The sequence below is a fragment of the Bidens hawaiensis genome, unplaced genomic scaffold, assembly GCF_021521415.1.
Source record: "Bidens hawaiensis isolate Kalapana, Puna unplaced genomic scaffold, B.hawaiensis_p1.1 tig00080164_1, whole genome shotgun sequence".
Classification (NCBI taxonomy): Eukaryota; Viridiplantae; Streptophyta; class Magnoliopsida; order Asterales; family Asteraceae; genus Bidens; species Bidens hawaiensis.
In genome coordinates this window covers 1-14575 of record NW_027503657.1, presented here as the reverse complement: position 1 = coordinate 14575, position 14575 = coordinate 1, and the positions used below count along the sequence as shown (strand labels likewise).

The following is a 14575-nucleotide window of genomic DNA, read 5'->3' as shown; positions in this document are numbered from 1 at the left end:
GATCTTTTGTTTGTTGGTGTGAGGTGTCATTGTGTGATTGAGTGGTGAGTATCATTGGCGGATCTAATGAAGAAAAGGGAGTTTCGAAATAATAGTGTACGGATATATAGAAGATACTAGAGGAACCACCTTATAAATTAAGAGGGAACCACCTAAAAAAAATTCCTGGATCCGCCACTGGTGAGTATAATGATGGTTTTATGTGGCACTTGGCACAACTACCATTGTCAGCTTTGGCAAACATGTGATGGGGAAACAAGAAATTGCTACTTCACCAATCACACACTTGCATAAAAATTTGTAACCACTTGTTGCAAATTGTAAGCATGTGATGAATCATGAATGTGTGGTTAAAAAAGTAAGTTCATGTGTAAGGTTGATGTTTGGTTTTTGGGTAAATTGTTACATATAAGATATCTAGAATCTATTAAAAGATTATAAAGGGTTCAAGCGACTCTACACTTAGTTCAAATCTATATGTCACGGTTACTTGCATAGTACACAAATTTGGTTGAGCTTAGACTTTTTTTGAGCAAGTTATGGAGTGGCTAACCTTATTTCTTTCCATTAAGGCTAAGGTTTAAAAACTTTTGTGAATTCCTTTTATAAGCGTTTTAAATCATTATTCATTACTGGCTGATTTAATTTTCACAACATTCTTTCCCCATGTTGTAAGTAACTTAATGATATTCAATCAATAATTAGTTTGCTTGTAAAGTGCTACATCGTTTTCTTTTCTAAAAGAAAATAATATATTAACTAATTAAATAAACAAAAGATACATTACTTGTATAACTGGCTTCTATTGCTGATTTATGATTTCAGGGAGTAAAAGTTAAAGTAATGTACAAAAGAATAAAGTAGATACAATTGATTTCATGACAATAATATCACATTTGTGCTTTTCATTGTTATAAGTAACATACATTCTATACGAAAGAGAAACAAAAATAACTATGATGAAGGTACTTGAACACGAGCATCCGTTGAAGCTCATTGATTTGCAGGTGAAAGATGAAGATGAGGAAGAATTTGATGAGGTCGAGGAAGGGGACATCGTTGTACGAGATGAGTTCGTATGTCCATGTAAGCGGTGCGACCTGCAAATCCATGGGTACTATAAGTACTACTATAAATGTATAAGTGATACATGTGATTACTCTCTTCATAAGTTCTGTGCAGAGCTTCCAACAAAGTTAAAACACACATCAGATCCACATCCACTTACCCTCACACAAATTGTATATTCTTGGACATGCTCTTATTGTCTAAGCATGCACGGGCCTAACGAAGTAAGGTATACATGTTTTGATCAATGTTATTACCACATTGATATTAGATGTGCTGTGGAACTTGATAAAAAGAGGTTCCATCACCCTAGCCACCCACACCCGCTAGTGCTCCTAATCAACAATCCTATTTTATGTCTTTGTAATGCTTGTGGGAAACGACATGAAGGGACATTTTTTCAATGTATCACATGTCATAACTTTGCCATACAGACCGATTGTGCTCTCCTACCAAAAAGTCTGTTAATTCAACAAACCACAAATGGCATTTTCCACCACACACATCCACTCGTCCTTTCTTATTCCTTCCTAGAAGGAGAACAACAAGCTAAATATGACCCTAGATGTAGAGTATGCAATGGTAATTTTTTTTTGAGTGAGCATCTTTGGATTTACAAATGTGAGAAGTGTATTTACTATACCCATCTAGATTGTGCAACATCAAGAAGAGAGCCATTCATGTCCATGTTGCATCAAGGTAAGTAAATCTTTATGTATATGATTTCTTCCATTTAGTTACTTTCCAGCAATTGAGTTACTGTGTTTTTAATTTTTCAGATAAAGGTAAAACGATTAAAAATTTTAACGATGCCGACTATCCTGATCTTTTCCATCTACCATTTCCTGATCAAATTTATAGCATGCCTAGACAATTATGTTTTAAAGAAATTGACAAGGTAAGTCTACAGCATAGGAACCATCATCATGAGCTAATTTTAGTTAACACAAAATGCATAGATGGTGCAAGCTCCTCATTGTGTCATAACCCAATGAAAAAGATAGAACTATTATGCAATGCATGTGTGCGACCAATCATGGAGATGCCATATTACAAGTGTGGGGCCAATGAAGATGAGAGTTGCAACTTTGCTCTTCACGAGTGGTGTACTCGATTACCAACTAAAGTAGTCAACCATCCAGGTCACGCACAACATCCTCTCGTTCTAATGTCAGAAGTCCCAGGTGTGCCTTTCAACATATTTAATTGTTATGTTTGTTGGCTACCTTGCAATGGATATGCCTATGGTTGTGTCGAATGTCACTACTACGTTGATGTCACTTGTGGGGTTATACCTGAAAAAATCACATATAAATCCCACCCAAACCATCTTCTTTCAAGAGTTAAGGGTGTCCCTCGTGTAAGTGGATGTACTGTGTGTGGGATAGGTTTTTTTTCTGCATTCAAGTTGGCTTTCAGTTGCCACCTTTGTGATGTGTATATACATCCTACGTGTGCTTTGTTGTTGCATGAGACTATTAGACACAGTTATGATAAACACCCCTACCTCCCAATTGAAAACCACAAGAGTGAATACTTTTGTGAAATTTGTGAGTGTGAATTAAATCCTCTTTGTGGCTTCTATCATTGCGATGAGTGTGCTCAATCGGTGCACCCTGCTTGTGCTCCTTTAATACTTTGTTGTGAAACAGAAACATATTCCATCTCTTTTAGCAACATTTACCAATATATAAATATCAAGTTTGGGAGCGTTCATAAGATTCACGATCACCTGCATCCGCTCTCGTTTGTTCAAGGGATTGAGAGTGATGGCCAATGTAGTATGTGTCCTAATAATTTGCAGTATGATATGATATTTAAGTGTCACAAGTGTAAGTTTTCAATTCATTACGAATGTTGTAGCTTGAAGAACAACTCATGAAGTTTGTGGTCTAGTGCTTGAAAAACATATGTACTTCTTCCTTTTATGTGTAACAAATGATTAAATTTGACATGTCGTGAACTTTCATCTATTGTTAGTTTTATTTTGATGATCATGAATGTGTCTAGATATATTAGTTTGTTTGCTTTTGGACTGCGGACAAGAACACTATGTCCATCACCCATCAGTGTGACCATAATTGCGATTTTGTAAACCTATTGCTACTCATTATTTACCATTTTTGTTTCTTATTTCGTGATACGAAAAAAGAAAGTGACATGTAGTTAGTAAAGCCCATTTTGTGGGATTTTTTTAAAAGAACTTAATGAATTATGAGAATTTCAATTTTGGTAATGAATAATGAGAAATGTGATGAATCTTAGCCATATATCTTTTTATCCGTGGCTGTAATTTGAAAGTGAGGCTACATATTAACACCAAGATATTTTGTTTGTTGGTATGAGGTGTCATTGTGTGATTGGTAGTGTAATGATGGTTTTATGTGACGGTTGCTTGCTACTGCAACTACCAATCTACCATTGTCAGGTTTTGGCAAACATGTGATGGGAGAACAAGAAATTGGTACTTCACAAGTCACAACACTTGCATAACCACTTGTTGCAAATTGTAAACATGTGATGAATGTGTGGTCAAATATGTAAGATCATGTGTAACGTTGATGTTTGGTGGTTTTAATTTTTTCTAGGTGATTGGTAAACAGTTACTTATAAGATATCTCGAATCTCTTAAAATATTAAAGGGTTCAAGCAACTCTACTGGTATGCAAATTTATATGTCGCGGTAACTTGCATAGTACACAATTTTGGTTGAACTTACTTTTTTGAGTTAGTAATGGAGTTGCTAATCACTTGCATCATTTTTCTCTCTCTCTCTCTCAAGTAAAGGTTTTTAAGTTGCCTGCCTTTTACTTTGTATCAGAATTTTTTTTTTTTTTTTTTTTTTAATGTTCAAAAAAAAGAATAATAAAAGCTGATATTAATAAATTATGACGTTTGTGAGTAATTGTCCCAGGTCCGTCACACACCCAAATTATCCTTGAGATCAATTTTCTATCCCTTTAAATTTGTGGGTATTAGAAGTTTTTGGAACTTGTATTTTAATAAAGTATAAACGTGTCGGAACTCATAAAAGAGTAGGAAACAAGAACAAGGCAAGATGGACCTTAAGGGCTACAAACAAACATGAGATGGAGCAAGAGTTGTATTAATTATATGTGTCACACCCCGACCAAAGGTGGCGGAACATGTCGGGGTGCAACGATTGCTCATAAGCGCATGACACTATTTAAAGAGACAATATTTAACAAATTTATTTCATTTCACAACATCGAAAATGTCACATAACCAAATATTCATAAGTCAAATACAACAAAATATAACAAAATATAGCAAATCAAATATTGTTCATTTTTGCTAATATCCTAACGGTATTTGTGACGTTTTCTTCACCGAACTCCAAAATCAACCTAGATGCAAACCTGTAACATTTCATAAAATAAAGTTTATCAACACAAAGATTGGTGAGCAGTTCATAAGTTTGAACAATAGATATATAGTATGAAAAGCCACAAAACTAGTATACAAAACCATAAATAATAGCTATAAACTTGGATAAATAGTTATCGCTAACAAGTTAGCGACATCCAACTATAAGGGGTTGCCAAATAGTTTAAGATTTTATAGTTATAGTTAATTGCATTACGTTAACGACACCTTGCCATGAGGGGTTGCCAAATGGTCTAAGATTTATAGTTCCACCATCCAAAAGCGATAAACACATAGGCAAATAAGCATACAACACCAAATCGAGCAATTATTCAAGTAAAGTATACAACAACGTTTGTGGTTTAAGACCCAAGTATAAAACATTTAGTTTATATAAGATGAAATGTCACCCCCAAAATAAAAGATAGAAAACGGGGTATGAAGTTACTCACGTTCAAGTATAAAACTTGATCGGTAAAAGATGAATAACCGGATGGATGAAGTTTAACGAGCAAGGCCTAAATGACAATAAAATTTTGAATTTAGAATGGTTGTCTTGAAGATCTTTAAATAAAATAATTGTTGCAAAAAGTAAACAATTAAAGTTCAAGGTTTAAAATGTAACTATTTAAGAATTTATAATAACAATCCTTTAAAAATGTAAGTTTGCTCGAAACCGGGTTAAAGTATCTAACCTTAATATTTACTTAACCAATGTTAAGTAATAAGGTGGGAAAAATGCTAAAATGCAAGTCCTTTGGGACAAAGATACTAAAACGGGTCTTTTACGAGTGTTCGGGTTGTCTGTTCGGGTCTTGACAAATGGTCAAACCCAAAGTCAACTTTCCAACATATTAATTGTTATGAGATAACTCATTAAAATATACTAACACTTAACCAAGTATGTAGATCTATTGTTTAGAACTAACAACGCACGTTAAACGAGTGTTCGGTTTTGTCGGTCCAAACTATGTGATGAGATCAAGTTGGATCCAACAATTCCAAGTACTTAAGAAAATAATTAAAATTAGTTTGTAAACTATTTTTAAAGAAATATACAAGTTTTGATAGCTAAAAACACACTTGTGTGTCTTAAGCGAGTAAAAGTCGGTATAGTTCGGTTTGGTTCGGTCTCCATCTCACAAATAGTTCATAGATGGTTTCTACATGCCCAAATATCATAGAACTTGTATATTGGTTTATAAATGAAGAAAACTTAAATTTTACAACTAAAAAGTTAACTACCAGTCTTTTAAGCAAAAGTTTCGGTTTAGTTCGGTTTCCATCTCCCAACGAGTTCATAGATGGATTCCATATGCTTAATATCAAAGAACTTGTAAAAAGGATTTTTGAAACTCAAATCTAGCAATAAACATGTTTAAACAACTATTTTAACAAAACTAGTAAACAAAAAGTCGATTTCCGGTTTGGACTAGTTTCGGTTAAACCGAGGTTAGTCTTATACAAACCCACGCCATGGAACTTGTAAATAAGATGAACAAACTAAAAAGGGTTAGAAGTTAGTCATAAGTGATATGTATAATAAGTTATGTGTGTGTAAATATATATCAAGAACACGAAGTCCTCCATGAAGTCTTGCCTTATGACATTCGAAACTTAACCAACCGGAGTCAGTGAAGTAACAAATAAAGGAAACAAGGGGTGTGTATTATATATATGTTGTACCACCATATTCAAGTGTTAGTAATATTAGATAAACAAATTAAAATGAAAGACTATAGTTAGTTGACCTTAAGAAATCAAAATAACAAAATGTTGAAGATGAATACTTGGATTTGAGAGAGATTTGGAGAAGATGAACAACCAAAATGGTGTATGGAGCCTTTCTTTTATAATGGTAAGAGTATGGTTCATACAATTAGGGTAAAGATGCATGTGATGGTTGAAATGGTCAAACAAGTTTTTAGTAAATGGCAATAATAGTCTCCAAAGTTTGGTTTAAGTCATTTTTAAAGAGTTTTAAGGACCAAAAAGAATGTTTTCAAGACTCAACAAGTGTAAAACAATATTGTAACATAAAATCCATCATTTTGATTATATCATAAGCTTTGATTTACAAAATGGGTCGGTTTACATGATAGACGAATACAAAAACGAATACAAACGAGACCTGAAATTGACGAATGTCACAATATGACCGCGACATATGCCTCGATCTGCTTTCATTATGAATTTTTTTGATCAATTTGTTGTCACATTCTAATTTGGCGAAGAAAATATATATAACAAATGATATTTCTTGCCGTTAATAGGGGAGGGTTGTTCATAGCCGGTTTTGGTCAAACTATTCATAGTTTCATACACAAGAACGGCTGGATTAGATGAGTTTTATGGAAAATGTGTTATTTTTCCACTGACTTATACAAGACTTCTTCCCATAAAATTATTTAACCAACAAACAAGATAACATACCAACCAGACTTCGTTAACTAGGAATCGAAAGGTAAAACGATTGTAGGTTCAGCATCTGAGACGATTTTAGACTGATGTGATTGAGAAGAATTTAGACCTTGTGCTAATCATCAGCTAAGATACAAAATACAAATTCTATCAATTTACTATTTTTAATCCACCAATATCATTGTTAATATAGTTTGGCATTTAGTTGGCTTTGACCATATTGTAACACCTTTTGACTGGATTGTCCTTTAATCATTCTTGCCGATTTTAAAAGACTCTGAATTTATATCAAATACTTTAACTAAAACAAAGACAGGTTGAACTAAAACAGCACATCTAAGGATCGGCAATGGTGACTTCAACCTCAACACCAGGTTCAATGGTGATGGAGGTGATTTGCTTCACAACATCTGGTGAGCTGAAAAGGTCAATAACCCGTTTGTGCACACGAAGCTCAAATCTGTCCCATGTGTTTGTTCCTATAAACACGAAAATAAATAATGCAACACACATTAGATATTTAAAGCATAGAAAGTACAATATGGTTGTCATCTACAAGAACGAATTAAAGCTGAGTACCTTCACCACAAGGAGACTTCCTCGTTGTGATGTGAAGAACCTTTGTTGGCATTCTAACGGGGCCTTTGACTCTTAGTTTCTTGTCTTTCGCACCACGAATCAAATCCGAACAAACTGTCATTTAGACCATATAAAGCAAATGATTAGAATACTGAAACCGATACTGACATTAAAAAGCAAACCTACATTGTATAATATCTAGGACTCGTCATCCTGCTATCCATTCAGATAACAGTGATTAACATTGTAACATAAATAAGCAATTACCCTTTTCTAGGTTCTTAACACTCTTGGATGAGAGAGTGATTCTAATCTTGTGAATCTGTTCTTGGGACTCTTCCAGCCCAGGCTTTGTCGGCTTCATTGCAGCATACGCCATTTTCACTTCTGCATAATAAAATTGTAAGCAATAATACTTGTTTAGATGCTTAATAATTATTGACACATTCATGAAGTTAAAACTCAAAATATCATCTTTTATAGTACAAACCAGCAGCAAATGCACTACAACTGATTCTATGTACAGTGTGGGCATTAGCATTATAAATTTTTAACAGTGGGACATGAAGCTCAAAAATTCAAATAATTTCCTGTGACACAATGCTGCTGGTTTAATCACATAATTATCAGTACAGAGGGTAAATAATTAGCATAAAAAAGCAACAATTGAGCTCTCATACGTACAGATCACATTAAATCACAAAATGACTGACTATACCTACGTCTAGTAGGTTAAAAGTTTATCCACGTCAATAATCATTTTACACAAAGTCAAAAACAATTTGCGGATCTGAAAACTGGTAAACTACAGAATGAACAAATTGACAGGATCATAATTAACATTTAATTAATATAAAACTATGTACGAACCTGCAAATTACTCACTCCGGCAAGATACAGCTGCTTGATCTTCTAACTCTCGATGATGAAACCCTAGTTCAGGTTATAGCCATCTGTGAGAAGATGAAACCGGCCCTAATTAAGATCGAATGCCAGGCCCATACATGACTGGGCCTAGTTTTATTCGTTTTAACGACCACGACCACGACCAGGTTTCGTTTCTCAAGAAAATATACCAAGACCCGTCTGAACCGTTCCCACCTCCCCTTGGACCTGGTCAGCCCAAAACCTGACAAAAACCCTATAAATCCGGTCAAAAACCTAACTATACCCAAAACCAGTTATTACCTGACCCGATTCTTGACTTTTGTTGACCATTGTTGGAAAAATTTATTAGTGAAAATGCGTTTTTCACTAACTTTGGACATGAATAATATATTTATATATATGTGTTGTATAAATATTGATTTGAGTGTCCAAAACGGAGCGTAGATGAATGAATATCAATGCTCGAAGTTGTATGGTTGGAATAACCAAAGAAGAGAAAATTGGATTTATCTTTGACATCTTGTTCCACGTAGGAGCACATGAGTATCGCGCCTGCATAACGGACTGTTGCGAACAGTTGTTTGGACTTGGTCAAATAGTTTGTTTCAACTCATGTCATGAATAAATATGATGGTTTTGATTCACCACTTAAATCTAATTAAAAGTATTTAACCATGTTAATTACAATAATTAATTTCAAGTTTATTACAAGATTAATTATCTTGTTTATGACTAAATTAATTTTATTGTTTATGACATATTAATTTGGTTAAGTATTTCTCATTTTGTGTAAGTATATAATGAACTTGTTGGTTCATGTTGAAAGAACGGTTAAAAATATTTTGGAGTCACTTACACACACTCATGATAAAATTTAGAGAGGAGCACTCTCTATATTTATGTCAAACAACTTCAACAAATTTTCCTATATCTTGATAACACCAATATAGACGGTGACTTCCTCGGGTTCGTGGCCATCTCCGGCAGTACACGTACTGTTCCGATTGTTGTACCTTGGGAAATAGATGCGCTTGAGAGTAGGAACGAAATTTGTTTTAAGGGCCCCGTGTCTAACACGATCCTCAACCAAAACCGTTACCCAAGTTCAATAAACGAATTGTTGTTTTGAAGAAACATTTGTTGGAGACTCAAGTGATGAAGACTCGTGACATGGATGCTAGAAGAAAGCTTATGGAAGCACTCCTAGTACGATATGGATTGAATCATTTCGGTATATAAATTTGTATTTTATATTCTTTTTATGTACTTTTGTAAACAGTATTGTACTAAGTGAATTTCCCACGATTAACGAGAGTATCGTTATTATAATTTTATTATTATCGTAACTAAAAGTGAACCACTTCCTACAACCATACCCGGAACCGATTCATATATATTTCTGATTCCTAAGAATACCCGATTTGTGCTAGCCTGCTAGGTAGTGTAATACGGTTGTTTTTATTATTATGATTATATAATGATACTAAGAGGTTACTAATGTTAATACTAATCATCATTTAAAATTTTTACTTCACAAACGGTTTTGCCAAACCGGTTACCATATTGGTTAAAACTATTTTTTTAGACTATTAAAGATAAGTTTGTCATCATATTAAACATTAGGCGTTCCTTTACTTTCGTTCATATCCTGTTTTGAGTCTTTGGACCTTTTCCTCTATGTGGACATTGTTACGAACCTCGTTCGTTAATCAAATGGTCCAAAGAAAATAGATAGAAACCATATTAGAAATCATAGATTTTTTGAAGAGACTTTGATTGATCAAATCATAATATTTTCATTCATAATTCATATGAAACTACCAAAAAGAAACTACCAAATTATCCACTAGGCTATTGTACGACCCGGGATCTCCTAAACATAATAAACAAACTACTAAATTAACTAATAACTTAAGTAGTGGAAGAATAAACGTGGGAGGCACATATCAGACACCAGTGGGACATCTCCACACTATATCCAGATGAAGATAAATCTATCTTATACTGTTTATGGTAAGTGGATGCCTTGTACATGAGGAACATGTAACATTTTAATTTCTTACTGTTATAAAGTAAAAGCCTTTTAAGTTGTGACCTGATCTGAAAATGGAAAGACAACACAAGTTTACAGGTTTGGTAGTTTGTGAATATGATAAAGAAGTATCACTCCTGATTTCAGGTTTGATCAAAACTGATAAGTAATACTGGTATTTAGTTAAGGTAAGATAGTCATAACCGAATGTTGGTCAACTGCCATGAATACAGGTAAGAGACAATGTCCTATCTCACCGATTGTCTTGCCCTTAACAAAGCTAATGGTGGAATTGTCATAATGCCCTATCTAACCAATTGTCTTGCCCTTGACAAAGCTAATGTGGAATTGACACGATCATCTTACCCTTAACCAAACTAATGATGGAATTGACATCATCGTCTTACCCTTGACACCGGGAGTAACAATAAGCTATCGTCTTACACATCAATTAACACATTACACTAGAACGGAAATTCAAGTCATACGCATCAAAATCAAATCAACATTCAAAAATTTTAGCACGTGTTAACAGTTAAACACTAATCCCACTTGTGTTAACATAATGACTTGCATGACATTGGTCATGACACAAGGTTCTTAGAAATGAACCAGGTTTGTTGCGACCCATTTTAACCTAACCATTTTACGACCTTTGCACAAAGTAAACAACATAAACTCATGGACAAGTACAATAATATCTAATACTTTCTTTTCTGAAAAGTTTAATACACAAGAAACTGATACTAATAGCAACAAGCTTAGAACCCACCATCACCAACTCAAAAAAACCCGTCCATCAGTTCATAAGCCAATCAGCAAGCTATACTTAAAAACGATCAAGAACACTGCACAGATAATGGTTTAACAAAAGCACCCCACAAAAGCTTATACGATATAACAAACCTCATGATTCACTAACTTTTGTTTTCACGCGTGGCATTTTCTTGGGTGTGGCCTCTTTAAATGCAGACGGACAGAGCCCACTAACACTACATAAACTGCAAGAAGGTCGAAGAGGCGTACATATAGTTTGTCCAAAACCCACCAAAAGAGGATTAATCGGGATCCACTCTTCTTTCGGAAGCCACATTTGCAACGCCTCTCGCGTACCCTCTGGTGTCTTGGTCTGTGGGACCCAACCAAGACGATTACAAATGCGGTGCACGTGAGTATCCACACATATCCCTTGAACATTATCCCATGCTACATTCATCACCAAATGAGCCATCTTGGGGCCAATACCTGGAAGTAGATATTATTAGCAATTTTAATAAATCAATCAAGTCAGTTTATGTTCTAAGTTAGAAAATTTGTTCCACAAAATTGGGTCAAAAGTCAACTGACCTAACCTATTTTGACCAGTACAAAAATGAATTCTTTCAACCTATCACCTAACCTCGGGTTGTGCATGAAACCAGAAAAACCGATTTGTAACCGACATAACCAAACTGACAGCTTGGTTTATGTTCATTCAAAAACCGAATTTCTGGTTCGGTTTCAGTTTTGCACGTACCAAAAACGAAACTGAATTTGTAAAAACTGACAGCTTGGTTTATGTTCATTCAAAAACCGATTTGTAACCGACATAAACAGTGTAGCCCAAATGTGTAATAATCAACTAATCATTAATTAACAAACAAATTTAGGCCCAGAGTTCCAGGCCCAAATTCATTAGCTTGGGTCAATTTTTTGGCCCAAAAGTTTCAAGCCCAATTGGCAAAACCGAGAAAACCGAACCATTGTGAAAACTGAAACCGAACGGTTTTAGAAAACCCAAAAACCAAATTTGATTCAGTTTGAGCCCAAAATCGAACCATGCAGCTAATCTGTCCTGCCCATTTTGTCAGCTTTACCTGGAAGTGACAGCAAGGCCTCGAGAGTGTCGGGAATATCTCCATTATATTTTAACAGGGATATTTTTGCAATTTTCTTCATATTAGTGGCTTTTCTTGTGTAAAATCCAACTGGGTAAATCAAGTCTTTAATAGTTGATTCATCAGCATTGTCAATCGTTTCCGGGTGTGAGAAGCTTATTGTCGAGCAGACGTTGTATGGCTCCATGTGTGACATTATCTTTGGTTTGGCTTGATAAAAGTGAAGATATTAAAACCGCAAAACGCCGTTCTTTAGGAGGAAGTGAATTACCAGCTTTCTCACATCCCATAGAGTCAACCGGAGCATTTTCTAACGACCTCATTTCACGGATTCCTTCTAGAACTTTGACCCAATTGGCCGGCGGGTTGACCTCGGCTTTATTGTTAATATTCGAGACGGGTTTAATTTTTCTCTTAGGTGAAGTAACATTTGGCTTTTTAAATGCAAATTCTTCAATGTCGGGTAGGCTACTTAACTTCTGGTCTTGTGGCTCAACGTTTACAACATTTTCTGTAATGACTTCGGGCTTTTTCAATCTCTTTCTTCTAACGAAAAACACGGGGTACCTGGTTCGGGCTTTGGGCTTTGATCTGAAGATGTGATTTCTGCTTTGACAGATGTTGCTCTGGTATGCATTCTGCCAATGAATTTGGTTTGCGACAAAGCTAAGGAAGGAATCGTGTAGTTTCTGTGACGAATAAAATTTAGTGATCAATGTTTAGAGTTTAGATATAATAATAAAAAGGATGAAAAGTGGTGGAAAATACCTTAATTGGATAAGCATGTGACACCATTGCTGATAACAACCGCGCATAAACTAGTTTTCTTGTTTATAACTAAAATGAGAAGCAGAAAAAGGATATGAATTTATTAAGTAATACATAGTTTAATGAACATAATTGGGTAGCATATGTAACTAACTAACTAACAATGTCATACATGGAAAAAAAGTAAGTTAAACCAGCAGCATATTCAATCGACAAATAAACCCTAATAAAAGATACATAGCTCTCGAATTTATTTATTTATTTATTTTTATTTTTATTATTTTTTTTTTTGGGGGGGGGGGGGGGGGGGGGGTTAACTTACGAAACACACATTTGTGTTCAAAATCAAAGGCTTGCTTGCTATCGAATAAAAATGGTTACTAATATTACAACAAGGGTTCTTATTTACAGAGATGGAGAATGGGCTTACAATAGATGGACCGATTGGATACTACGTCGCCGGACGATCGCTTTTCCCAAGTTAATTTAAAATGATTCTAGCTATGGCTCCAATTCATACCCTTGAATTTGATAGCCCTATAACTGGTATGCGAATAATCCACGTCTAAACGGGATGGAACTAGCATCTAAATTTAAGTGATTTAACATTTATTATTTAACTAGTTTAATCCCCGTGTTACGGGGGTTTATTTAAGTTTTTATTTTTAATCGTTTTGCTATTTTATGATAATTTATTTTATTTCTTAACGTAGTTTTGTTTTAATTTAATACATATATATTAATTTGTTATTATATTTTTCAGCGTTTGGGTTTTTCAATTGAGATATGTAGGTTTTTTTGATTTTTAACGAACAAACATAAACGAATACGAGAATGTTGATTTTCTTAAATGAACAAACATGAACACAAATATTTGTCTAATGAAAAAGGGGATGTTGATGTAGTTGACGATGGTGGGTAGTATCGGAAGTTAACCGGCAATGGAGATGATAGACCAACAACGGAGCACATGTAAAGAGATAAATTAAATTAGGGTTTGATGATAAAAGTATTTACCAATAAATGAGATCTTATAACCCATTTGAGGGCTATTAAGGCTTGGTAACACCCATAACCCGTAGAAATTATTATTTGATGATTAAGAGATTATTTCACAAATAAATGAGATGTTATAACCCGTTTAAAATGTTATCCGGGTTTGGTGATACCATGACCCACAAAAATTAATGTTTGATTAGGCCAAACGTTAACAGGCGAATTTGGGGCGAAATTAGGGTGGAACACCGCCACCTGGGCGAAATTGGGGCGAAATGGGGCGGGGGGCGGGGACTATTTGTCGCCTGAAAAGGTTTGAAGAATATTAATATTTTATTAATATGTGTGTGGTATATATATACATATACATATTATTATTATATTACTATTGTAGCCCCTACACCATTACACCTAAAAAACAAATTCTCCTCATTTGCTGACTGGGCGCCACACGGCGCAAAACGCCCAAATTGTAGCCCCTCCACTACGCATAGCCTTATGAAAGAGTTTCACAAATAAATGTGATGTTATAAACCATTTAAAAAACTATTCGGGTTAT

The 14575-nt window shown here is 34.6% G+C and overlaps 1 protein-coding gene and 1 pseudogene across 2 annotated transcripts; both read right to left on the bottom strand.

Moving 5' to 3' along the window:
- Nucleotides 1–7202: 7202 nt before the first annotated feature.
- Nucleotides 7203–8411, bottom strand: LOC143607193 (small ribosomal subunit protein uS10y-like). Of its 2 annotated transcripts, none has more exons than XM_077082726.1 (4): nucleotides 8326–8411; nucleotides 7723–7842; nucleotides 7456–7569; nucleotides 7203–7355 (listed from the first exon to the last, which is right to left on the bottom strand). In XM_077082726.1, the coding sequence occupies exons 2-4, from the start codon at nucleotides 7832–7834 to the stop codon at nucleotides 7213–7215; spliced, it is 369 nt and encodes a 122-aa protein (XP_076938841.1). In that variant the 5' UTR covers nucleotides 7835–7842; nucleotides 8326–8411; the 3' UTR covers nucleotides 7203–7212. The 2 variants fall into 2 exon arrangements, with proteins under 2 accessions (XP_076938841.1, XP_076938842.1); XM_077082727.1 differs by having other exon boundaries at nucleotides 8341–8363.
- Nucleotides 8412–11066: 2655 nt separating this feature from the next.
- Nucleotides 11067–12952, bottom strand: LOC143607191 (endonuclease III homolog 1, chloroplastic pseudogene; annotated as a pseudogene).
- Between the last annotated feature and the right edge of the window lie 1623 nt (nucleotides 12953–14575).

What these genes read in the sequence shown, in the direction of transcription:
- LOC143607193 (XM_077082726.1), bottom strand. Translation starts at nt 7,834, where the DNA reads ATGGCGTATGCTGCAATGAAGCCGACAAAGCCTGGGCTGGAAGAGTCC. An exon ending in TGTTAAGAACCTAGAAAAGG is followed by an intron (nt 7,570 to 7,722) that starts GTAATTGCTTAT and finishes TCTAAATGACAG; the next exon opens with TTTGTTCGGATTTGATTCGT. An exon ending in GAAGTCTCCTTGTGGTGAAG is followed by an intron (nt 7,356 to 7,455) that starts GTACTCAGCTTT and finishes TCGTGTTTATAG; the next exon opens with GAACAAACACATGGGACAGA.